The sequence below is a fragment of the Ixodes scapularis genome, unplaced genomic scaffold (assembly GCF_016920785.2).
Source record: "Ixodes scapularis isolate PalLabHiFi unplaced genomic scaffold, ASM1692078v2 PGA_scaffold10__122_contigs__length_95168666, whole genome shotgun sequence".
Lineage (NCBI taxonomy): Eukaryota > Metazoa > Arthropoda > Arachnida > Ixodida > Ixodidae > Ixodes > Ixodes scapularis.
The window spans coordinates 6486608-6514006 of record NW_024609836.1 but is presented as its reverse complement, the minus strand read 5'-3'; the positions used below and the strand labels follow the sequence as shown (position 1 = coordinate 6514006).

The window sequence follows — 27399 nt, the reverse complement described above, 5'->3', positions numbered from 1 at the left end:
TGGCAAGCAAAATTTTGACATTAATTTTGAGAAATTACAAAGGCCGACTGCGTGGAACAGGATCCAAGGTGCTTTGGGGCTATTTCTGTGTAAGTACCACTGTGTTGAAACTCGTGCAAGGAAGAGCTAGGCAACCTTCAAGCTTGTCCTCTGATGATATTGAGCGAAATGTTAGTTGTCGCACATTGATTGCGGTCTTCGGTTGAGATATTTGCCCCAAAAATTTGAGGGCCTAATATATCACTCTCCAATAAATTTGTACAATGCACCCTAAGTTTCCAATAAAGATTTTGCAAATATTGCCTTTTTTTTCAGTTTTGGTAGCGCAAATATTGGAACTTACCTGTCCGTTGGTCATGTTCTTTGTACAATCTGTACAAAGTTCGGCACTTTTTAAATAATTTTCTCCATGCTTCTTGAAGTTGCTTCACTGAACGCGGGAATTTGGTGGCGGCGGGTCATGGAATTGGCGACTTGGTTCCAGGCGCGTCTTTTGGTTTTAGTAGTCACGGTAGGGCCGAATTTTCCCAGGATTTGATATTTTTGAGCCTCAACTCCCCAGACTAATTCCAATTTTTCATCCAGGGTCCAATTCTTTTGAGGCAGCGGAGCGGTCCCCTATGAGGTAGTTGCCCGGTTCATTTTCGTTTGCAAAAGGAGCATGATCGTCTGCTACCTTGGCTTATTTATCTACACAATCGCAACAACATTCCTGCTAACCGTAAAATAGTTTTTCAGAAACAACGCGAAATAACAAACAAGTGCTATACACAACTCAAATATTGTTTATGTCTGGTTCTACAACTTTCGCCGACGGCACAACAGAGTAGATTCGGAAAAACTGCACGTACCTGCTTTCTTGGAGGGCGAGTGAATTGAATGATCGGCTGGTCCCTGGTCTTTTTGGACAACGTAGCATTTGACTAAATCCAAAAAAAGTTCTGCAAATCATCACCAATAAAATCTATCGGACCGTTGAACCGCTGTCCGCCGTTCATCCGCAGAACAGTTGATGCTGCAGTCGCACTGTAAGCACAATACGAAGATTTTGTACAAAATGGACACCCTGAACAGAAATTTTCCCGGCGTGACTACTTTCGATAAACCGCAATCGCTGCTCAAAAGGCACCTCTCCGTAACTCTTGCTTTCAATAAACCTATTCTGATCCTGGTCCTGCTTGAAGTTAGTTCCATAGCGCTCAACGTAACGTGAGTATGAGGCTGGCCTCATCTCAACCCTATCGCGAAATGTTTTCGTACTCACCTTATAACACTTGTCGTACTCGGCTATCGTGTTCCTTGGAACACGTTCCACATTTTGGCGCGGCGATGCATGATTCGTGCCGTGCTTCAATGAAGCCGATGCGAAGCTTCGACAAATCGGTGACTCCGAGCCACTGTACTCCGAGCCACTGTTTATCGACCGGCTGCTGCCGTCGACTTCAGTCGCAGTCCCCTCGAATAGTCAGTTTTTTTAAGGCGCATGTAGTGTACTTGTACACTCTTCACTTAGAACACGCAACCTAAATCATCGCTCTGAAGACAAACACCAATGCGATCGCGAACGTGGAAACTGCGTACGCTGCAACTATTTTATTGTCAAACGACGCGACGGGGCTATGCGCAGCTCCCCAGATCCCTACCGAGCCAGTCACGTGACTTAAAAATCTCTATCCTGGGTTCTGCGGCTGACTTTAGCCGCGGTTAGCGCTTCGAGCAAACAGGCCCAGGAAGCTAGATTCCAACATAACGATCAAGTGGCTAAGCGGACACAACGATATCCCGGGGAACGAGAGGGCTCTCTGGGCCCGTTTGCTCGAAGCACTAACCGCGGCTAAAGTTAGCCGCAGTACCTAGGAGAGGGATTTTGAGATAGCGTGACTGGCTCGGTAGGGATGCGGGGAAACATGGCGGTGCCCCGGTGAGTGAGCGCCGCCCGCTTTGGAACTAATATGTTGTTGTAGCTGCAATATCGGGCGCGTTAGTCAGCAACGAATGGTGCAGGAGGCTTTCGCTTTGCCCTACCTCACTTAAACCGCAAAGCATGGGCAATGACATCGCCGCATTTTTAAGATAGTGTTTCGATTCTGGGCACTCCTAAGCCTAAATGAACACGATAATTGTCGGCATAGCAACGATGACGATGCGGATGCCGGTGACGTCATCAGTGACCTCACTGATGGCGTCACCGGCATCCGCATCGTCATCGTCATCATCAGGAATGACGTCACCAGTGACGTCACTGATGACGTCACCGGCATCCGCATCGTCATCATCATCATCACGGATGACGTCATCAGTGACGTCACTGATGACGTCACCGACATCCGAATTGTCATCATCGCTGATGACGTCATCGGAGTCTGCATCGTCAACGTCACTGATGACGTCATCAGTGACGTCACTGACGACATCATCGGCATCGTCACGTGACCCCCCAAGGTCACGTGACCCCCCCAGGTCACTTCACCCCCCCCCCCAGTACCCTTCCCTCCTCCTCCTCAAGAGCTGCGCTCTAATTCGGTGTTACAGGGAGTTGTAAACGGCTTTCACTTTTTTGTTTCCTCTTATTTCGTTTATTTCATTTCATCATTACCATAGCAGGCCAGGTTATTGCCACATTAGATTCAACTGTGTACTTTTCTAAAGCATCGGCGTTTGTAGAGGATCGTCAACTACCGTTTCAGTTGCTCGGCATCTCGGTAAGACAAGAGAAGGTCAGCAATGGCGGCTGTAATTTGGCGCGTGTGTAAAGCGTCTATACGGTTCAAAATATTTACATTTGTTTACCTTTATTTTTATATCTTCGTTTTAGTCTACTCTGTTTTAGTTTTATTAGTCTAACAAGCTACTTTCTTAGAAAGCCCCGGCTAGAAATATAATTATTCCTTATTTTTTTACCACCAGCCACTTCCTTCACCATGTTCTTTCTCGCTCTATATAAAATCGTCAGTTGTGAGTTAGGGCCTGTCCTGTCCACTTCTTCGTGTGTCCTTGTCTTAGCGCCATTTGTAATTTAGTATCCTCCCTTGTTTTTGTGCTAAATGTAACTAGATGCATTCTCAACTAGACCACCAGATGCTTTTATTACAATTTTTTGCATTCCCTGACGCCTTCCATGGCTGGCAGTTTGCTCCCGAAAAAAATTCTTCCTTTCCTTGAAACAACATATTTCTAGGTACGTTTGAAAGTCTTCGCTAAAACACCCTGTATAATAAGAAAAAGCTGGAATTAATCCTCGGAACAAGGCTCCGAATATGCCACCAGAACTCCAAAATATCGGATGTTTGACATTTTGTTATTTCTGGAACGAAATATAAAAAAGTGAAGTAATTCAGACAAAAAATGGGACGTGCAACAGTCATTTCTAAGAAATGTTACTGCGAGGGTTATCGTTTTTCATTATTCCTTACAACCGACAGATCTTTGTACATTAATCCTTGATCGGCCTTATAATGTTTGTGAAGATGATAAAAACAACTCGTTTAAGCTTTTGTATAGCTCGTCTGGCCATATCAAACGTGGAAATATTCGGGATATGTATAAGCGAAAAACTAAACTACCTATCCCGACACCTGTTCTCGATTTCAAGTGAAACTAATTCAGCGGATCATCGGACGGCGAACGTGCAAGCCTCATCCGCTTGCTCACATGTGGCTACCGAGCCTCCCGCAAACAAGCATGTGGTCTGACGTTGCATGACTTATTTTTGTAGAGTTGCAACCCGTGATCCCATCTAGCGTTCAGTTAATTTCAGACCCGCTGGCAGTGACACAGCCATTAAGCATCTCTGGTCATTTCTGCCTTGAGTCTGTCACGATGGAAAACACCGAACCCGCCAAAAAGACGCTGATGCCAGAGTTGTACACTAACGCAACTACTGCGAAATGGTTTTCTGTATCAGCCGATATACTGCGCTCCGTTCAAGGGTCGTTTCCGAGAGGCCCCACCGAGGACCAGCAGTTTCTGGACCTGGGTTGCGGCCCCGGGAACATCACGCGCGACGTGCTCCTGCCCCAATGTCCACCTTGCCGAAGGTTTGTCGCCGTCGACTCGTCCGAAGACATGGTGAGGTATGCGAGGGAGCATTTTTACCACCCAAAGATCTGCTACGACACCCTCGACATTATGTCGGACGACCCATCTGACTTTGTGGGGCGGTACGGGCTCTTCGACCGGGTCTACGCGCTCCTCCTCCTCAACTGGCTGAAGGACCAGGAGCAGGCGCTCAAGAACATCGCCAAGCTGATGAAGCCGGGAGGAGAGGCATTTTTTAGTTTCAGCGCCAGCACCCCGCAGATGAGATTTCGTAAGAAGTTGGCCGGAATGCCGCGCTGGAGCAAGTACGCAAAGGTAAACTCGGATAAAAAATATAGGGCTCTATCGCTGTGGTGATTGGCTCACGACTACTTCATATGTGAAACGTCAAAATGCTATAGCACTTCGACGTTTCAACTATGAAGGCCATATTCAGCTTATTAATGCAAAAGCGATAAATGTAACATGGAGTGAAGCCGGCGAAAAACGGCACATAAATTCCCATTGGCTGAGCGTAACGCCACTTAAATTCCCATTGGCGGCGATACGTCGTGTGGCCCCATAACAACGACGTCATAGTTGCTAAGGAGACAGCCGAACTGCTGGCGGCGCGGCGGGAGAGGGGGGAGGATGGGTACGCGAGTATACGCTGGGGCCTGACTTTAGTCCTAAAGTTACGCCTAACCTTACGCTCTGAGGTCTTACGTCGTCAACCGGTACGCGCAGCTGTTTGACGAGAGGGGGGACGCGAGTACGCGCTGACCTGACGTTAGGCTTAACGTTACGCTTTGAGGTCTAACGTCGTCAACCTGTACCCGCAGCTTTGGCGGTGATGATGATAAGAGGGCACGTGATTGCAGCACGTGCCGCGCCGAGCTTCACACTCTCGCCGCTCCTCACGCAGCGGTGCAGAAGTCACCAGCAAGCCACGGATGCTTTTGCATTCAAAACTCATAAGAAGTGCTTAGGTTTCCTCGGAACGTTTTTTTACCTTGAGATGAACATCGACACCTCCCTCAGCGCTTGGTTGTAAGAGTATGGACCCACCTAGCTTCTGGTGCCTTAGCCTGTTCTCTCTATCCCAAAATTTCATTAGCAAACTCTCACGCTGAGTCTTAGTGGGCCGCCACTTCTGTTCAGCGATACCCTCTTCCGCCGGGGCGTCTTACTGGAGAGGCATTGTGAACGAGGCCAGAGCACAGCATAAAACGTGAGGGCATCTTTCAGATGTATTTCTGAAAGCAGGTCCATCGGATCCAGTTAGGTGTGGTACTAACGAAGCGTAGCGGCGTCAGCCTGGCTGTTTTTACCGTTTTCCTACCTTTGCCTAGAAAAACAAAAGGCCCCCTTGTGAAATGGTTTAATTCACTCCGTTTATTGGTTCATTTATACGAATTTGTTAAGACACCGGCCATGTATGTAGGTAGTTGATTGAGACGCTTGACACCAGGTTCGCGGTTGTTATTCACGACGATGTGGAGCGAGATGAGCAAGTGCCATCGAGGCGATTGACTCCGTTAAAGTGAAAGATAGACGACTGAGAGAGGATATTCACTTTAGCAAAAATAATTAAAACCTTTCTGTTAACAATATTAATATATCTTTATTACACCATTCCCAATCGGAAAACGGCTAAGACTTCTGTGCGGAATTTGGGGAGTTTTATTTATTTATATACTTGTGTACAAACTATATATATCTATAGATCAGTTTCCCTGCTACATCTAGCGGAAAATTGTATGTCACGTGACCTGACGTCGCAGGCCATAGACCAAATAGTTGCGTCCGCAAAATTTAGTGGAAAATGTGACGTCACACGACCTATACACCAATTAAGTCCCCGCTGGCAGAAAACTGACACTCACATGACCTACACACAAATATAGTTTCCCCGCTAACTTTAGCGAAAAAATTGACGTCGCATGACCTGTACACAAATTCAGTTTCCCCGCTAAACTTAGTGGAAATATTCATGTCACCTGACCTATGTATGAACTAAACATAATGATGGACCGCGTAACAATAGACAGAGCAGACGAGGTAAGAAGAAGACGGAAGAGAAGCGCGTATTTGATGAAATGTATTGCGTGAAGAAAAGGAAGGTGAAGCAAGCTGACAGAGACACCTGCACGTGGGCATACAAGTCAGTCCCGCCCAAATGACCGCAACAAGGCTACTTCTTTTTCGCCAAGTGGAACCTACGGCTGACTGAGGCAGTTATCGCCTAAACCCATAATGGTATAGGCCTCAAGTACCTCGCGTGTTTTGTTTTTCTTCGTACTATCCAATAATTGAGTTTTTTTCCGAACAATGGAGAACACGTACACCACTTACAATGCACAGAAATGTAGCCTCCTACAGATGAAGTTAAGGAGAGATTGTGCACATGTAGCCTCTCATTAAGACACCGGCCAGTTTGTCCCACGTAGCACCGTCCACAGGGAAGCGCGATATTGTACACAACACCCGATGCACAAGGAACAAAAGGGCGCACATTTTTTTTGTTGCAGGTATGACGTGGCATGTTATTCAATTTTGCCTTTCCTCTAGGACAACTTTGTCACAATTCTTTAGGGGCTGAGCGTGCTAGGGGCACACTATACCTATTTGCAACTTGTTTTAGATTATGTGAAATCTTGTGTGGATATGATATAACCCCCGGCCGCTGTATCTCAACATTTGGCTTATTTCGGGCACACCCTTTTGCTTTTTTACCACTTTTCCGATTATTTCCGTTATGACTTAAATCGAAAACCCTGAACATTTAAGTCGCCCGATTTGGGCCAAGAAGCTGCCAGGTATGGCATACTGACATGATTTTTTTAGACCTAAACAGAGGCAGGCGGTGGCTATGCCCCTCTTCACAAACTTGCAATACGAGGCAGAAAGCACCGCTTGGTTCTGCGAGCTGGTTTCCAGATGGTTCACTTTGACGTCGGCAAGACATCGTGTCGTGGCCCTCAGCCACCTTGACCTCCAGCAGTATCAGACTGCCATTCGCACGTTTGCTCTGGCTGCACGGACATTCAGGCGAATGAAGATGGGTGTCACGGCCCACTGAAAGCCTTTGCAAGCAGGGGTCAAATCTTCAACAAAAGTTTTCTATCAACTCCAAAGAGATCTGCTCAATGAGAATGGTTACACGTGCCTGCTCGCGGGTCGGCTGACTCAGGACTGCCTTAAGAACGTGTTTTCTGTCCTATGCTTAAGAAACCTGTGCCAAGTGACTTAGAATTCTAGTGCGCTCTTCACATGATCTCTGTTAGTCAGTTCGTCCACACGCCCGAAACGTCTGGCTACACTGTAGATAAGGGGGATATTTTGCTGACCTCTTTTCAACAAGTAGAAGGGCTCCACTGCAAGAACCTACAGCTGCGGAGGAGGGCACCATGGACGACTTCCTTGTCATGACGAAAAAGTAGGAAGGTCACATTTTGGCATATGTAGGCAGATTTCTCGTCCGTGCCGTGATGGGAACCATGAACTGCAACACATGTAAGGGAGCCCTCACGTCAGACTCTAACGGTGAATACAGTGCCCTCATCAGACTGAAGGAATATGTGCGAGGAAGTGAGGACTTGACCTACCCTAGCCATGCAGTCATGCAGTTTCTCACTGCATGTGGAGAGCAGTTCAAGGGCCTCACGTGCACGACAGAAATCTTGAGCCTTGCTTCACCATTCAAGACCTTTGCGGCTGTTCTTAGGAAAAACAGCTCACTCGTGTCCAAAGCGTGCTCCGCACCCAAAGGCAACGTGGAGAGGCTGCTTCTTGACAAGTGCCTGCACTTCCGTCTGAGAATTCACCTAAAACCAGCTCGCCTCAAAAAAACGTGCAAATGGCCACTCTAGCAATACGTGCGCTGCAGTCAACTTGTTGTAAACCCCACAGCTGAGGAGAGTACTTGCTGAAAGGCAACTCGGTTAACCCCACATGTGCTTATGTTACCAGATACATTGTAAATGATTAAAGATACACTTTTTGCTTTGAAAATTGCTATGTTGGCAGAAAAGACTCTGTAGCAGATACAAACTAGTTAAGAGGCAGTAAGCCACTAGATTTTCACTGCTTCTGAAAATGTAAGGGTTTGTCACATAGAAAATAAGGAAAAATATAAGAAAGAAACATGGCTGTGCCTCTTTACTTAGAGGACTGAGGGCACGAATTTGTTTGGAGAGCCTGTTCTCTATTATCTGCACCAAGAAACCATTGCCGAACACGTGATTTTTTGTGGGCTCTGAAGCGAACGTCCATAGAGGCGTTATCTACAAGATCCCCTGCACTGACTGTCCAGTGTCCTACATCTTCTGCGTAGACCAGCTCCTCCACACTGCTAAAACCTTTGGCTATGTCGATGACACGCAGCCCTTTCACCAGACAATAAACTTTTGAAGGCACATTTTTTAACAGGAGCCAATGATGAGGAGCAGCAGGAACCTCGGAAACCATAAACATGTGAAGTAAACGATTCTAACAAAGAATCTTGACGAGCAGGAATAAACACACAATGCAAGAATACCCCTAAAGACGGAAGACGTCATAATGAAAATAAGAAAACTGACTTGACATAACAACAAAAAAAAAATTGCATTAGGCGCTTTCCCTACCATGCGGCAGACATCTTCAGTAGTTACAAAGCGAACGCAAGGTTCAACCTCAAGTCAATGTGATTTATCACGAATGTCCCATAAGCTTCGTGGAGAGGGCCTCGGTTTTTGTTACACACGGATGTGTCCCTGCGGACAAACCACAATTCTAAGAGTTACCGGGGCCCGCACCTGTCCTCCCTCGCCAAGGTCGTCACGGCCGCAAAGTTTCCAAATCAAAGAACCCAACCCCGGCGAACGTCCAGAGAGGCGTTATCTACAAGATCCCCTGCACTGACTGTCCAGTGTCCTACATTGCTGAAACCGGACGGAGGAGAGAAACCAGTTTCAAAGAACACAAGCGTGACGTCACTTGAGCATCTCACACGACGCGACTGAAGACTGAACTTGTGAACGATGCGTGGAAAACGTGGCATTCTTTCTACTTTGCGGCCGCGACGACCTTGGCCAGGGAGGGTAGATGGGGGCACCAGAAATGCCTAGAATCGTGGTTGGTCCACAAGGACACATTCGTGTGTAACAAAAACCGCGGCCCTCTCCACGAAGCTTATACGGACATTCCTGAGAAATAGCATTGACTTGAGGTCGAACCTTGCATTTCCTTTGTAACTACTGAAGAAACCTCCCGCTTTGGAGGCATCTTGTTTTAGAGTAAACAAGAAGCAAACATTTGACTCCCTGAAAAGCTCGAATCCAATAACTACAGAAGCACTCTCTGTGCGTTTTCTTGCGTGTTTATAATGAAAATAAGAGCACCGACTTTACACAACAGAAAAAAACAATTTCATTAAACGTTTGGTCTAATAAAATTGTTTTTTCTGACTTGATGCTCTACCGTCCGAGGCTTCCGGCCGTTGGTAAGCACTGAAAATAAATAAATAAATAGACCATATCACTCCGCCAAAACACGTATTGGACACGCACCGAATATGCACCCAGGCAGATTTTAAAAGACATGTCGAATACAAACTAAGCACTGAGCACGGTTGCAAACAGAAACAAACAAAAACACAAAGAAAGGCGCACAGTGGGATACTGGATGAACATTGACACGCAGGTTTGTGCACGGACGGAACTACGCGAAGAACTCGTGCTCAAATAGCACACAGGAAACGCAATTATACGCATTGTGTGTGCTCAACTTACCTGTGTCAATGGTTCGAAATACATCAAAACGAAAATGCGTTCCCTGACGCAGGTGCGAGGTGTCACTACACTTTTTGAGTAAAGCTATGCGTGCTACGTCGTGGACCTCAACCGGAAATGTATATATGGACTAGGCGAAACTCGTGTAAAACGAATGATTGTGAGTTTCTGAAGCGGTGGCGTAGCATAGTGGTAGTGTATCTGCGTCATACGCAACGGGCCCAGGTTCAATCTCCCGCAAGTGCGTACTTTTTTCTTACATCAAACATTTTTATGGACATTTGGCGATATTTACGATCTTTTTTACGATTGACACTGAAAAAGAAAAAAAAGAAAACGGATGTTCTCGATGAAATTTCGCAGAACTAAGTGGTATGGGTCTCCCTTTCCGCAGGTGCAATTGGGGACAACGGGGCTTGGGTTGCCGGCTCAACGATGCGAAGCGTCGTGTACGGGTTAAAGGAGCTGTGAAACAATCTTAAAGTTGAAAGAATTGGCATCTTTTACTTTTTGGCATTGTTTATCTTATCACAAAGGACAGAAAACACACCTCGTTCCTTTGAAATGTTGCGATTCTACCGCGTGATTGCGAAGAAAAAAAATAGAATATTTCCCGACCTGCAGCCAGAAGCGGCGGCCATGAGAACCACGCGGCATGACGTCAAAGGGGAACACGTGTTGGATGTACGCCCCACGGTCCCAGAAGGAACTCTTGCCGTATGATTCTGCACACTCTAATGTGATTAAAAGCAGCATCGCTATGTTATGGCTACAGTCGGCTTTTAGAAGGTGGTGCTCACACCGGATGCAGACAAGCTTTAAGAACCAGGTGACCACAATATTGTCAGCGGGCTACCCTAAAGAGGTCGTGACGAATGTGGTAGAAGTCATTCTTCAAAAAAGTAAAAGGCCATACCACTACTGCAAGGGCGAAAACGTCCCGGTGCAAATTGAGACCTGATGTGGTACCGATGTGCACAGAATGTCGCACAACCTCAAGAAGGTGGCTAACCGCTTTGGAGTAGCGCTCGTGTTCTCAGCACCGAGTAAACTCGGCCAACTCTGCTCTCGTATTACCGGTGGCAGCGGTAAGAGGCGAGCCTGCACCACAAAACTGGCGGCGGAGAAAAGCTCACCGGAGATAGACTCACCGGAGAAAAGCTCACCGCAAAACCGGCAGAGGCGTAGAAATGCTCACCGGCCTTTGAGTGGATGTGGAGAAAAGCTCACCGATTTTTTTTGGCGAATTTTGCGTAAAACGTGGCAATTTAACACAATTCGCAACCGTCACTTCATTGTAAATATGTCCTATTTTTTGTAATATTCTTGAAGTTCACTAAGCATATTTACTAATTCCTCAGAAATTAGTATCACCCATCCTTTATATCAATGAAGCCGCAAGTATAAAATCAGAACATCGTACACCGGTAAAAAAGACAACAATATATTGGCAACTGAGAGTGCGCCTTCGGTAGCCCTAGTCAAATAAAGAGATTTGTTCTTTGCGAGCTAATATAAATAGCGGTGTGTGAACCGTTTCAGCTCTAAATTTTGTGTTGTGACTACTAGGTAAGTAGGTGTTCGTTGATGTAATCAGTGTCGGCTACGCTGCTTTCTTTCTCCTAATTTCATTAAGAAAATTTCAGTAGCGAGAACAGCTTCGTCGTGCCGTGTTTATTGTCTTCACACCGTCGTCGTCGTTTTAGCGGTTTTAATCATGTATAACGTTTACCAACTCGCCCTATTCGCTACCTTACAAAATACTACTTCTTTTATAGGTCACGAGTAACAACTGTGCCAGTGTGCAGCTCTGAAGGTCATGGGTGGCTCACCGTAGAAAGGCACTATCGCAAAAAAGCAACGTGTGGAAACACCAGCACGAACGGCTAGAAAACATGCATGTCCGTGAAAGAAAGAAGCATCGATATCCTACTGACTGCTTTATCCTGTGTTCAAACGTTAAGAACAGCTTCAAAGAGAATTTCAGGCACCGCGTTGTTGCGCATGCACTTTCGGATTTTCGGCATTTGCAGTTTTGATTTTTTTGGTTTCAGGCAGACATCAATTTTTTGAACTTTTTTCTGTTCTTAAGTTCATAAAGTTTTCAGTTAGGCTTTCGTTACCTAGAGAGTAAGCCACAGAAAACACTCGCCCACAATTATTAATTTGGGAGCAATAAACCCAATAAGCTTAACAAGTATTACAAAAAAGGACAGTTTCTTTTTTACAACGCTGAGGAGTTTTAATGAAAATAAATTGATATATGTTACGCATAATCCAACAGCCTCCATATAAAAAGAAGTAAACAAATCGGTGAGCTTTTCTCCGCATACGCTCAATAGCCGGTGAGATTTTCTTCGCATCCGCCGGTTTTGCGGTGAGCTTTTCTCCGGTGAGCGTATCTCCGGTGAGCGTTTCTCCGCTGAGCTTTTCTCCGCTGAGCTTTTCTCCGTTGAGCTTTTCTGCAGGATTCCAAAAAGAACATGCCAAGCCATGTGCTGATATTGTCACGGGGGTGGTTTATGAAATCCTTCTTACGTATGGTATGTTCTACGTAGGACAGACGGGCAGATGTCCAAACGATGGACTAGGGGAGCACGCGCAAAATCTAGAGAGGAATGAGGGGGGTATTTGCCTGAACCCTGCAGGAAGTGTGGGTGTGAGCCTTATCATTCTGAGAGAAATTCTGGGCAAAGGCAACTGCAAAAAAGCGTGCGAGATATTGGATCCGTACTTTATCAGAAGAAGTGGTACACAATGCCTAAGTGACACACCTATTGCACACTATAATGCCGAGATTTGATTATTTGATAAGTTTTTGTAAAAGGGTGATGAGGCGGATATCACATGGCTAAGCGGATGCGTGGACGTGATGACGATGACGAAATATGTATTCCTTTCCTTCTGCACTTTTCAAATATAGTTGTGAGTGGCGCCTGTATGTCTAATTTTTCTTCTGTGTCCGTTTTTTTTTTCGTCTTACACCGTGATTTCCAACGTTCACCAACTAGGCCAACTACAAGTTCTTCTACAGGTATATTCTTCGTATTGGGTTGAAGGTTGTGCCATCAAGCAAGCGAAGTTTACAGCCCGTTCGCGAAAGCGGCTACCCAGCGTTCTCTGTGCCCCAAGTCGTACAATCTCAATGTTGCTCGAAAGTTTCTACGGAAATGTAGCGGTTATTAAATAGCGTCGGGAGAGGATATGAGAGAGGGGAACGGACAATTGGCGCCACCCTTAGCAAAGCTGGACATGGAGGCACCCTAAAGAATACAAGTGACAAACCCTTTAGCTATGTTCTTTGTTGTGATGCCTCCTGAAGATTAGCGTTTTTGTCAGCGCACCCCCGTTTTGACCTTGAAAGAGGTCATGCTGTCCTAGTCTACTCTTTCTAGCTCTCTCTCCTTCCCTAAGCTGAAAGCGTTGTAGAAGGTGCGTGCTCGCCGTATCAATCAACTGTCTGCTTTTTATCACTTGATTCCACTCTTGACGCGCGGATACCGAAAGAACCATGATCACGTGGTAAAGATTGCCGGATTACACAGTATCTATTTCCGATCTCGGGAACACAGCTCGCTAACCTAGTCTCGCGTGTGCTGCGGCCTGTGGGGCGGCCGTGAATTTCGGTGGTAAATTGTATACCGTTCACGACAACGTATTCGAAGAGTACAAAGCCTTTAGTGTTCGAAAAGTCTTACACGTAGATTGACAAAAAGCGAATTCTTCAAATAAATTGGGGTAATGCGTTTGGTGTTTGGTTCAATGAGTGACAGCTTGTGCCACATCGTGTTGAATCTTCAAGGATCACTTCGTTATCATCTTTGTGTGGTTGTTCTGCAATTCACGCGTCAACATGTATATCAGATTACACCTTTTCAGTCCGCTATGTTCATCGAAAGTACACTGCAACCTGCTTCTTGAAAACGATTGACTGCACATCTATGGGTACTCTTCTAGATTATTTCTGAAATTAGGCAGTGTATATTCTGCATGCAGCCGAGAGGATAACTTCTCCGGAAGAGACTACTTCCATAAATCCGGCACCACGCTCGCTGAGTTCTCGGAACTTTTGGGCCAGGAGCGGAGCGCGTATGGATGGTGCTGCCCACTGATTCTCCCCATGCATGAAGTGGCATCACGCCGCGATGAGGCGCTTCAAGTTTTGAAATAAGCCTATTCTACCGGAAGTCGACTTCCATTCGCTCTATGAATTCATGTGACAACTGCCGGAAAAATACTGAGTTTCTTATTCTCTTGGCATTTCGTGCAAACACGTTTCATCGACAAGTGTTCGTAGATACATGTTTCATGAACACACGCTTCTTCGACACTAACGTATCATCGACACCCGTTAAGCTAAATGCACGCTGTAGGGACATTCCGTCGCGTCTATAACACAAGGGCGCGTATTCATTGGCCCGGCCTACCCAGACACGACGCTTGGCGGCTGCAGTCTGCGACGTCAAGTTACAAAAATGTTAATCCACCTAACCTACCCGTTCACGCCATTCCCGGGAAGAGCCTGGGGTGACTTATTACAGAAAAGAAAGGTAATCTGAGGTGTCTATAACACACTCTGTCGATGTAACGTCGTTGGATGAACTGACTGCCACCGCCAATGAGACGCATCTGCCGGTAGAATTTAGAGGGAATCATTTTCTCGGCAGCCGAGCGAATAATCACTATCCAGGGATTGCCCCGGTTCTTGATTGCTTTACAATTTTTACAGTTTTATACAAGCTTAGTATTACTCTTCACGTTTCCTATATCGCTTGCACGCTAGCGCTTGTCTGCGGTATAAGCTTCATGTATTATACACTTCTAGAAAATTTGAAAACAATTCTTTTATATATATTTCCCTGCCCATTTGCAACTATTTGAAATCGAAATATGTTACCTAACCACAATAAAAAAAATGGCTGCGTGAAAAACCAACGGTAGAGCCATAAATGTATCTATATATAGCCATAGGATCGACTCTAGAGAAAGCTAAATACAGTTATATAGAAAGCTGAAGATAATTGGGCAAAATTGCTTGAGCCGACCATAGCAAGGATATTCTAAAGTCCACCATATGACATTTGTTTATGGGTCCGCATTCACCCAGAAACGGCGTGCCAGGTCCCACTACTGACCCGCCCAACCCGCTTCCACGAAATCTGGACTTTACGAATCGGACTGCCATCCTCCCCACTCCCCAGTACCAACAATCCATGTCGTCGTCATCTTGCATGTATATACTCATCACATCATCATGTTCACTAGACGCGACACCGCGGGCCTCCGTGGTACGGGCTGCTGCGTTTCCGCGGTGCCGCGTCTCTCCAGATCCAAATTAATAAAGGTGAAAGACTAAAGACAAAATGCTTTGCTGGCCAAGAGCCAGTGGCGCCTTAAAAGAAAGAACAATAGTGTTTCCTCGTTTATACGATACACAATTCAAAACTACGCCATACTATAGGGAGTATTCACTAGACGCCATATTTGTGGGTGCTGTTTTGAGCGCATGCTCAGAACGAGCTCACATCAATAGGCTCCTAAGACCGCCACTTTTTATGGTGCGGAATGCACGTTGCAGAATAACTGTGGAAGCTAGTCACCAGCACGCGCTCAGCATTCGCGCATACAGCTATGGCCGCCAGTCAATATTCCCTATACTCTGTTTCACCTTGTGTTGTACTGCAGGAAAGGCTACAAGAGCGAGCTCCTAGCTCTCGGGCCGATCTCGGCGGCACAAGCTCTCGTGCAGTAAGGGCAGCTGTCAACGCTATGAGCTCGCGCTTCTAGCCTTCGCTGCGGTACAACATAAGGTGAAACGGAGTGTAGTGGCGCACATCACTGAAATAACACACGCAATACAGAAATACCAGATTGTCTCTTGAACGCAAAACGGCAAAATACACATAACTGGTGAGTTTTTTTGTTTTTTTTTTGTTTCTAAAAGCCAAGTTTAGAAACCGAAACTAAACTAATGTTTTGCTGAAGATCGGGGTATATCGTGTGCATCGTTTCAAAAAACTATCAAACGAAAACACTACGCAAAACATTTGACGTTGTTTGACACCTCAAGACAGTGCCTTGCCCTGGCGCACCGACCGCCGGCGTAGCGTAGCGCGTAGCCGTGTAATATCTGCGACTGATAATGATGATAGCTTATTTGCTAAAAAAAAAAAAAAAAAAGACTCGGCGCGGAGCACCGAGTCTTTTTTTTTTTTCGTGCCACCCGAGCAGGTGGCATGAAAATCGAACCTATTTTACGAAATTAGTTAAAAAGAACAGCAGCAGTTGTTTGTTTTTTTCGGCTACCCAAACTCAGTTTTTTTTAATATGCGGATTTTACTTTTTCTATCATATGCTATTCATTACCCCTAAATTGGGGATGACAGTTAACGAAATTGAAATTAAGGTGATGCCAACATCAGCATTCAAATTTCTTCGAGCTGTCTAGTGGGTTGACGCCACTTGCAAAGCTTTCAGGACAAGCAGGCAATTTAAAAATAAATTGAGTGTGACACGGAATGTTTAGCTTCTGCTGGATTGACCTTCTACAGCATTCTTTTCAAAAATTCAATCTTACTCTGATCCTTCGAGAAAAAGTTCAACCATTTGAATTACATCATCTCTCGCAACATGGTTACTGGTGATAGATGCGTTCCAGCTTGAACAAAAAGCTACAAAGAAAACAGTTTGATATAGTACACATTGGCGAAAAAAGCAATTTCCTCCTATTAGTACCGCAGCTATACGAATTTAAGCTGGAGATAAAAATATGAATTAATTGCGGAAAAACGCACCCTCAAGTCCGGGTCCTCTCAAAAAATGTAATCCGGAAAACAAAATTACTTCCAAAAACTTATCCGTAACTGTAAGTAATGTCATTAATTCTATCAGCGACTGATTATAGACAACTTCTGTGAGAACAAACTACGTGTAATATTTATATTGCATTTTGAAAGACACGTACCAAAGAGGGTGGACAAACCTGTTATTAACTCGAATTAAAAACTTAGCAAAATAGACAACAGAATTGCGTACCTAATTACCAGAAAACTAACTGCTCTTCTGAAAGCGATAGTTTACTCAACTTTAGTGCATGGTAAAAAGTTACCCTGAGCAAAGATGTGGCAAATGGTAGTTCCAAATTAAATAGAAGTTAGAAGTACCTCCTTTTTTTATTTCGCATTTTTTCTTTCTTCTTTTTTCAGATTTGCGAGAGTTGCACTCCTCCAACCGTAGACCTTGCTGGTAAAGACGCCCTCGTCTCTTACGTGAGAGGCATTCTGAAAAACGCCAACTTGACCCCGTCCATGTGCGAATTCAGGAGTACCGTCTACGACACCCGCGCAAGCCTGGAAGACTTAATCCGTAAGCAATACTGTGATACCTAACTTAAAAAAGGACTAAGAGTCTATGTCTTTTGACAGTTTTTGTTCTGTGTTTTCCGTTCGTGCTTCTGTAATGGCAACTTTGAATTATTATTTGCTCTTCCTTAGACACGCACATTCTTTCAATCATGTCTGTGAATATGAGTCGAGGGGTTTTACGTCTAGTTTTTGTCCAATAGTTACGATTATAAATAAACGACTTTTATTTACAAGCTGGGCTTCGAGTATGATAAAAAAAATACACTTGCTCTTTGTTTAAAACAAAATGTACTTCCCGGCTTAAAAACAAACAGATGACAAGAAAACTTTTTTTTCTTTAACTCACACAGAAGTCAAGCCTCACACGTCAAATTTACTATTTTATTTGGAGGCTTTATAAGTGGAAACTGTCTTAAAATTGACGACTGATGTTTTCGCTGACAAAAGACATTGGCTGCGTTCAATTTGCTTACACCTCCTGCAGCGGTGGAGGAAAGTGTATATTGGGGCGTACTTCCGGTCGTATCTGGATACACATACCGGAAGTGCACTGCCCCACAATATTCTGCACCGGTGCAGGAGGCGCAGGTCAATCGAACGCAGCTACTCTGTTTTTCATGCGGTGCGACAACTTACCTCGGGTATTTAACCTGTATTGTGTAGTAATCAAGCAAACGCAGACCAGTATAGTTATCATCTAGATCGTAAACGGCAATATACGGAGACGGACCCCGGGATTCCGGAGGTCTAACAGAGTGCGAGCTTTCGCTCCACGAGTCCCGAGCTGCGGAATCCTTGAAGGGGGGGGGGGGGGGGGGGGGGGGGGGTTTAATAGTGATGGGCGAAACCGACGTTACTAAAACACTCAGTTGGGAAACTCGCCGTCGAAACCTGGGCCGCTGGCTCCGCCGAGACCGAGCTAAATACGACAACAGCGCCGTTCTTTATCTTTTGTCTGTACTATGATCATCTTGAGCTTATAGAAAGCCTGTTTTTGCGTAAAAACAAACGGAAAATACTCTTTTTGTATGAAATTTATTGGAGTTTAGTACTAAATAAAGGGCGCGTGATGATTTTATTATGTATAGTTTTCAAGGTTTTCGGCACAATTAATATTGTTTTCATACAACCATGCCTCAGCGGTGCTCTCAGGTAGCGCGTCCCGACCTAGGTGCATTTTAACTTCGGTAGTAAGTCGCGGCGCCTCCGCTGGGGAGACCGGGGCGGTACCCCTGTAACCTCTTCCACTGTATTTGGTTCCGCGCCGAAATGGCCGATGAAAGCCAAAATAGTAGTCACGTGCACTTACTCGAGTGCCCGCTGCGGGAGAAATGGCGGCGTTGTGTTCGCCATTAGCTCGGTGCTCGAGGACAGATCGGGGAAACTTTTTCAGAGCAGCCTCTATGGCAGTTTCCCAACTGAGTGGATTAGTAACGTTGGTGATGGGCGAAACTTTGTTCCTCCAACCCGAAACAGAGGTTTCTGAAAGTTTCGAAAGAACGGCCGAGCCTCGGTGTGTGTCGGATAGTTTCGGAGAGTTGCCGGAGGGGCCAGTCCTCATTATTGAGTGTTGTAAAGTTTCCTTAACAAACGAAGCTTATAAACCACATAAAATAATTCAAACTTAATATATAAATATTTAACCTAACGAAATAGACTTTTCCAAATAAAGTCCAATATAAAAAGAAATAAAATAACTGGCGACACGACACAAAATATTGAGATTTTGTGCCGTTGGACCAAATGGTCTTGATTTCACAATTTCCATAGCCAGGTAGTCACGTGAACAAAAACAAAAAGGGCAGATAGGCGAAACTGATTATCACAAATCGCAAGGCTCGCTTTTCTTGCAGCAATAGCTCGTCGACGTGTGTTGTGTTCGTTCCAAGTGCCGGGAACGTTGCGATTACCGTAAACACAACACAGGTGTGATGTGCAAGTGACTGTGCCGGAATATCTCCAATACCACTGTTATTCAATCGACAATATACGCACGTGATACCCGAAACCTCCGTTAATGTGTAGGTCCATCATGGCTTATAAGGAATTAAGATTTTAGATTCAGGTACAGTTGGCTCCAGAGAACTTAGTAAGTGTACGGTCAAAGCGGATACTTAAGTACATTTCCAAGGAGACACAAAGAACGACGATTTTTTCACAGCAGCACAGGGTGCAAATGTCGGTTACAGAGTTTCATGAAGCTACAGCTACTTGCGCAATACGAAATATGAAGGTTTGCTTCAATCCCCGCCACTGTCTGCTGCCCTGGTTCTGTAACTTGTTCGTAGTTCTTCAGAAAGATACTATTTCATTGCTTACCCAAAGACGTTTCTTGCTCGTGCATCACAGTTAGGAGCCTTTCACGTAGAATGCTCCGTTGAAGACCGCTGGCAGCGTGTTTCCATAGTGGATTGAGATCACTGATCAGTCAAAGGCGATTCGTGATCGAAATGTTCGGGAGGCCTACGCCATGCACCCAGACCTCTGGACACTCACAAGATGTCATAAAGCTGTTATTATTGAGCTCCTGCCGTCAGCTTGACCGTCATTTCGAGCACGGATTAAGAACAAGCTCAATGACTCGACGCGCCGGCAAGCCTCAACATGGGGATCGCACGAGGATCCCCTCACACCGCTGGCAACCGGGTGTGTATTGCAATAACGCAGAGAATCAACGAAAAACTTATCGAATTTCGGTATGAATCAAAGGTTTAGTCTTTAAATATTCACAACGCCGAAAAGCACCATGCTGATTAGATAGCGACAAAACAGCTGAACCACTGAAACAACCGAAATATCGTCCAAATGTTTTAGAATCTTCTAAAACAGTCCGAAACCGAAGCTCCGGAGTTTAACCCTATCACTAGTCCTGTACAGTACCCCTTACCAAACTTTTTTCTTGTCTGTTTCAATTCTCCGTTTTCTTTAGAGGACTTGATGGACACAAACCCCATAAGGGCGTTTCTGACAAAGGAAGAAGAGCTGCTCCTTCTCCAAGACGCCACCGAAGAAGCAAAGCGGCTGTGGGCCGGCAAAGAGGCCGACGCTTCTCTTATGGCGATAACCACCTTTGTGGTACGAGCATCCAAACCGAAACACTGAACGCGGACACAAAACGAACCTTTCAGTAAATAAATACATGTTTTTTTTCTCTCTCCCTCTTTCTCACTGAGTAATAAACGCCAGTTGTAAGTAGCCTCTATCTTCACGTTCTTCTCCTCTTGACTTTACACTAAATTTAACTAGATGTATTGTCAACAAGCCCACCAGATGATTTTATTTCAATTTGTTACATTTGTTGACATCTGCCATAGCTAACAGTTTGTTGCCCACAAAAAGAAGAATTGTTTGCTCGCCTCAAGCACATTATTTTTGGGTGTGCTTGAGAGTCTTCTTTAAAACACCCGGTATAATAAGCAAAAGTTGCGATTAATCCTAGAAACCAGGCTCCGAATATGCCACTAGAGCACTAAGAGTAACGGATGTTTCACGGTTTGTTATTTCTGGAATGAAATGTAAAAAAGGGAATTCATTTAGACAAAAAAGGGGACGACAAAAATGCATTCCTAAGAGAAGTTGCCGCGACGGTTATCTTTTTACATTATTCTTCATAACAGACAAACCTTTCTCTTTTTTTTTTTTTTTGCTGGCCGTGCTTTTTTGTTTAGGCGCAGAGATAAAGGCGCAAAGCCTGACAGAGTCTCTGCCCCTCAACAGTTAAACAGACAACAATGCAATACAGCAATACTGCTCTATACGGCGAAACATGGCATGCTCAGTAAAAAAAATGAAAATACAAAGAAAGCACAATAAAACAGCAAGTTTAAGAACATGCATCATGGTGCATCAATTCTTGATCCGCCTTTGTGGAGATAAAAAAATCACGTTTCAGCCTTTACTGTTCTGGTCATATGAAACGTGGCACTATTCCGTATATGCATACGTCAAAAGCTAAACTATCCACCCCGACACCTGCGTCTGATTTCAAATGAAACGCCCTTGTGGTCTATTTACGCAGCGGGATCATCGAAGGACGGCGAACATGTAAGCCGAATCCGCTTGCTCACATGCCGCTGCCGAGCCTCCCGGAAAGAAGCATGTGGTCTGACGTTACATGACATATTTTGCTTTTGCAGAGTTACAATCCGAGTTCATATCAGAGCCTCTGGCCGTGGCACCAGCCATTTAGCATCTCCCGTCATTCCTGCCTCGAGACTGCCGCGATGGCAAACACCGAACCCACCGAATACACGCTGACGCCAGAGCTGTACGTTAACGTAACTGCGGCGAATTGGTTTTCGCTCTCTGCCGATGTGCTGCGCTCCGTTCAAGGGTCGTTCCCGAGCGGCCCGACCGAGGACCAGCAGTTCTTGGACCTTGGTTGCGGCCCCGGGAACATCACGCGCGACGTGCTGCTGCCCCAACGTCCACCGTGCCGAAGGCTCGTCGCCGTCGACATGTCGGGGGACATGCTGAAATATGCGAGGGAGCATTTCTCCCACCCTAAGATCTTCTACGACACCTTCAACGTTATGTCGGACGACCTGTCTGAATTCGTGGGGCGGTACGGCCTCTTCGACCGCGTCTACGCGCTCCACCTCCTCAACTGGCTGAAGGACCAGGAGCAGGCGCTCAAGAACATCGCCAAGCTGATGAAGCCGGGAGAGAGGCGTTTTTTAGTTTCAGCGCCAGCACCCCGCAGATGAGATTTCGTAAGAAGTTGGTCGGGATCCCGCGATGGAGCAAGTAGGCAAAGGTAAACTTTGATATAAAAAAAAAGAAAGAAAGGGCTTTGTCCCTGCATTGATTCACTCCAGACTACTTCATAGATGAAACGTTGAATGCGAGATCATTTCGACGTTTCATCTTTAAGGGCCATGTCCCGTTTATTAATGCGAAAGCAATAAATGGTCTTTGGTATAAAGGCACCAATTCCCATTGGCGGCAGCGCGTCATGTGGCCCCAGAGCAACGGCGTCATAGTTGCTAAGGGGCCAGACGAACTGCTACCGGCGCAGCGGGAAAGGGGTGGGGGAAGAGGAGGGGCGGGTATGCGCGCCTTACGTTAGTTCAAACGTGAAGCTTAACGCTACGCTTTGAGGTCTGACATCCCTAACAGGTACCCGCAGCTAGGGCGGTGATGATGATGAGAGGGCATGCGATTTCAGCACACGCCGCACCGGGCCTCGCACACCCGGCGCCTTGCCGAGCTTCGCATTCTCGCCGCTGCCGCACGCAGCGACGCAGGAGTCACCAGCGAGCCAGAGATGCTTTTGCGTTCACACCTCAGAAAAAGTGCCTAGATTTGCACGGATTTTTTTTTTTTTTTAGCTTGAGAAGAGCATTGACCGCTCACTCCGCGCTTGGCCATAGGAGTACGGACCCACCTAGCTTCTGCTGTCTTAGCCAAACGCTGTTCTCTCTATCCCGGAATTTCATTAGCCGGCTGTGACGCTGTCTTGGTGGGCCGCCGCTTCTATTGAGCGATGCCCTCTTCGGCCGGCGCGTCTTCCTAGAGAGGCATTGTGAAGAAGGCCAGCTAGCACAACATAAAACGTGAAGGCATCTTTGAGATGTATTTCTGAAAGCAGATCCAGCAGATTCATTTGGTTGTGGTACTAGCGAAGCGTAGAAGCGTCAACCTGGCTGTTTTTACCGTTTGCCTGCCTTTACATAAAAAAAAAAGAAGAAAAAAGACAGCTTTGTGGAATTTTTTATACACTCCGTTTATTGGTTAATTATACGAATTTGTTTTCGGTTGAAGCGCGCTAAGAAACATTAGGCAGGTGGTAGTTGATTGAGACGTTGGTCAGCATATACGCGGCTTTGATAGACGACGACGTCGAGCGAGATGAGCGAGCGCCAACGAGGCGATCGACTCCGTTAAAGCGAAAGATAGACGACTGAGAGAAGATATTCCGTTTAGGAAAAATCATAAAAGCCCTTTTGATAACAATACCAACATATGTTTGTTACGAAATTCAAAATCGGGAAAACGGCTAAAATTTCTGCGCGAAATTCGGACAGTATTTATTTATTTATTTATTTGTGTGTGGACTTCTTTACTTAATAATTGTTTATTTATTAACAGATGAAAAGCTTTTTAACAATATCCCCAAACCCAAAATTTTGTCTCTCTGTCCGTTCGTCGGTTCGTCCTTTCGTCCGTGAATTTACCGCTCAATTTAGCGGAAATTTGATGTCACGTGGCCTGACATCACTGGACCTACAAACCAATTAGTTTCCCCGCAAAAGTTAGTGAAACTATCGAGGTCACATCAATTACACACCAAATCAGTTTTCCCGCTAAATTTAGCGGAAACATTGACGTCAGATGACTTATACACCAATCCTGTTTCCCTACTTAAAGGGCAACTCCGCTTCATTTTTGATAGTTAGAAAACTATGTAGGCCTCTTCAGTATCATATAGAAAGACCCCCATGTCAAATATTACGATCTAATTCCGTCTATATATTTAATAAACTGGCCAGCAAACCTTCAAGTGAGCCAAGTCGCCGAAATCTGCCAACTCTAGCGTGCGACGTGGGGCGCAATCGTCAGCGCAGTGAATGCGACGGAGTTGGAGCGGCCAACGTTGAGCCACTACGTCAGAGGCATGACTACGTCATTCTCACGTTTTGTTTGTTTTACTTCTCAGAGCGAAATTGAACGATGACGAGTGAGTTTCTCCTCCCAGTGTTGGCTGAACGGCGTCCACGTGATCACCGTAACGCGGATGCGCTAGTTTGCGCTGCCGTGCGCGCTTATCGGTCTGTTTCTCCGCTCCCCCTCTCCTCTTTCGTTTTCCCCCCTTCCCGCTCTCCCCCGGGCCATCACCGTCCACGCCATGCAAAGCGACCTGCTCGCGTCGCGTTTCCTGTCCCTCGACCCCTCCCGAACGTCACAAGACCACGTGGTTCGACGTGACGTGGCCATGACTCTGACCTCACGAGACCTATGTTGCCTGACGCAACCGAAGTTTCGGTTTCGGTATCAGCTGATGTTTAAATCAGGATTACACAAATAATATTCCACATTTCGCGAATCCGAAGACGTAGAGCTGTTTAGTAGTGCTTTGTGAAAGGAATAACATGTAAGCCTAAATTTTTTCGGAATTGAGCGGAGTTGCCTTTTAATATTGCGAGAACTATCATTTCACTTTACCTGACGTCAGTGGATCTACAGACCAATTCAGTTTCCCCGTTAACTTTAGCGGATAAATTTACGTCACGTGACCTATGCACCAGTTTTGTTCTCCCGCTAAATTCACCCGAAGAACTGACGTCACATGACCTATACTCCTACTTAGTTTCCCCGCTACATTTGGTGGAAACATTCATGTTACCTGACCTATCTACCAACCAAGCTTCCCCTACAAATTCAGACGGGAAATTGAAGTGGTATATAGGTTACATGACGTCCGTTCACTTAACATCAAATTCATTTCACTTCATTTCCTACATTATAGAGGTTTCACATGAGTTTAATGCATTATAGAAGTTTGAAGGTGAAGGTCACTGCGAATTGTTATTTTGTGTACTGATTCATCCACTTATGTATTTTTTGTTTACTTAATGCAATGTATTTTTCAACTCGTGGCACATGGGGTTTGTATAATTTAGAGAACACGAAGTTCTATAAAAAATGTAATGAAACGTAGAAGACAAACAATAGCAATATGTAACGCATAAGTGTTCACAAGTCTTATTTATTTATTTATTTACAGAGTACCTACATCGCCTCGAGGGCAATATTGTAGGAGGGGCAGGAAATAACACACATACATAAAAACAAAGTGATCACTTGCCCACACAGATTAGATATACAGCCGAGAAAAAAATACACTGTTGTCCAAGGTGCTCACCACATCATCAGGCAGCAAGTTCCACTCTCTAATTGTCTTTACAAAAAAAAAATTACAGAAGCTGTTTGTTTTATAGGAATATTCAAAAACTTTTCTAGAGTTATCACACCTAGCTGAAACATACGTTGGCCCCAAAAGATACTCATTCTTATTAATACCAGTATTATTATAATAAATACGATGGAAAAACTTCATTCTTAATTTTTGCCTTCGAATGCTCAAGGGCTCCCATCCCAGCATGGTTTTAACCTCTGTCATACTAGCGTATGGATCGTAGTTGTTACTAACAAATCGCGCTGCTTGATTTTGAAGTTTCTCTAATCTATCGATCAGATACTGCTGGTAGGGGTCCCATATAACGCACGCATAATCAAGCATTGACCTAACGTGCAAGAAGTAAAGAGTTTCTTTTACATCTCGGGACGCGTGTTTGAAATTTCTACGGATAAAAAACATTTTACTGCCCTTATTAATTGTGTAGTCAATATGTTTATTCCATTTAAGTGATTGGTGAAAATAAACGCCAAGATATTTACATTCAGAAACATTACCGATTGTCAGGTCTTTGATACTATAACTTGTAAGAAATTTAGAGACGTTTCTAGCAAAATTAACGAGGTTACATTTTCCAATATTTAGGCTCATGTTCCATTGGATACACCAGTATGCTACCTTATCTAGATCGCTCTGTAGGATCTCGATGTCTCTCGTCGAATTTATTTCACTGTAAATAACGGAATCAGCAGCAAAAAGTTTTATTGTCGACTGAATATTTCGTACAATGTCGTTAACGTAAATTATAAACAGTAACGGTCCAAAAACACTACCCTGGGAGACCCCTGAAGTCACGGAAATGACTGAGGATTTACTTCCATTTAAGACAACACATTGCTCACGGTCACTTAAGTAATTTCTTATACAATTTAGTACCTTACTATTAATATTTAAAGAGGCTAGTTTTACCAGTAGAAGGTTGTGTGGTACCGTGTCGAAAGCTTTGCTGAAATCTAGAAAGACTGCGTGTACTTGCGTATTTTTGTCATTTGCTTTTAATAGGTAATGATGGAACTCTGCTAACCGCGTGTTGCATGAAAATTCACCCCGAAAGCCATGCTGGGATGGAGTAAAAAAGTTAAAGCTATCAAGATATTTGAACATTGCGCTATATAAAATATGCTCAAAAAGCTTAGAGCAAACTGACGTTAGTGATATAGGCCTATAATTTTCTACAAGTTTCTTATCTCCGGATTTAAAAACAGGAATCACATTCGCCGTTTTCCAATCTATTGGGACCAACCCTGTCTCAAATATCGTTTTAAATATAATTGACAAGTACTGTGATACAATCTCGGAACACTTAATGAGAATAACAGGTGATATACCATCAGGGCCAGTAGCCTTTGACTGATCTAGGCCGCGCAAAAAAGAGGCAATACCATGAACATCAATATCAATATCCGCCATCATGCCAGTAAAACAACTATTCGGTGACTCCACCACATACCCAAAGAGTCCCGGAGAAAATACCGATTTATTTATTTATGCACATACCTACATCGCCCAGGGGGCATTATTGTAGGGGGTTACATGAAAGAAAATACATGACAAACAAGTGAAATAACAAGAAAGCCTAAAATAACATAGAAGTTCCAGATACCTATTGGAAACAAAAGTTTTGTACAACTGAGGAGAACATGTTTTCAGTAGAATTGATAATTGAGCTGTCCAGACGGTTCCACTCGGAAATAGTATAGGGGAAAAAAGAGTGGGCAAAAACATCCGTTCGGCAGTTAATTTCTCGAACTTTCATCTGGTGATCCGTTCTTCTTGATACGATCAAGGAAGTGCTGACCCAGATGATAGTTCGATAAATGAGGCTTACGCTTTCTGGTAAAACTAATAAAGCAACACTTTTTTTTGTTCAAACTCATTTTCCACTTGTCACACCACGCTAAGACAAGATCTAAGTCATACTGGAGGGCCGCAACATCTGATGCATTTTGGACACTACGATAAGTGACACAGTCGTCTGCATAAAGCTTTATACTAGACGTTATTCTGTTTGTGATATCGTTAATATAAACGAGAAAGAGCAATGGCCCCAGGACCGAACCTTGTGGGACCCCTGAAGTTACGTTGACGTAAGATGACGTTACACCGTTAATAATAAAGTAGGAATTGAAGCATTCTGCCTTCTCCACATTTTCCTTTAACATTTGGCCGTCAACATTAAGAACTGGGATAGAAATATCGTCTTTCCTGCATGTCTTCACATATTTCCAGAATACCTTTGGGTTACGTTTAAGATCGCAGTTTAGCCTGGTAAAAAATGACTGCTTAGCGAACTTTATTGTTACTTATAATTGATTATTAATATATT

The 27399-nt window shown here is 44.7% G+C and overlaps 2 protein-coding genes across 2 annotated transcripts; both read left to right on the top strand.

Annotated features, from left to right (window-relative positions):
* Nucleotides 1–3659: 3659 nt before the first annotated feature.
* LOC120847776 (juvenile hormone acid O-methyltransferase-like) lies at nucleotides 3660–20310 on the top strand. Its single transcript, XM_040219650.1, has 3 exons — nucleotides 3660–4353; nucleotides 16997–17156; nucleotides 20085–20310. Exons 1-3 carry the CDS (start codon nucleotides 3820–3822, stop codon nucleotides 20255–20257), a joined length of 867 nt encoding a protein of 288 aa, XP_040075584.1. The 5' UTR covers nucleotides 3660–3819; the 3' UTR covers nucleotides 20258–20310.
* Nucleotides 20311–21378: 1068 nt separating this feature from the next.
* LOC120847772 (juvenile hormone acid O-methyltransferase-like) lies at nucleotides 21379–21861 on the top strand. Its single transcript, XM_040219645.1, has one exon. It carries the CDS (start codon nucleotides 21379–21381, stop codon nucleotides 21859–21861), a length of 483 nt encoding a protein of 160 aa, XP_040075579.1.
* Nucleotides 21862–27399: the final 5538 nt, after the last annotated feature.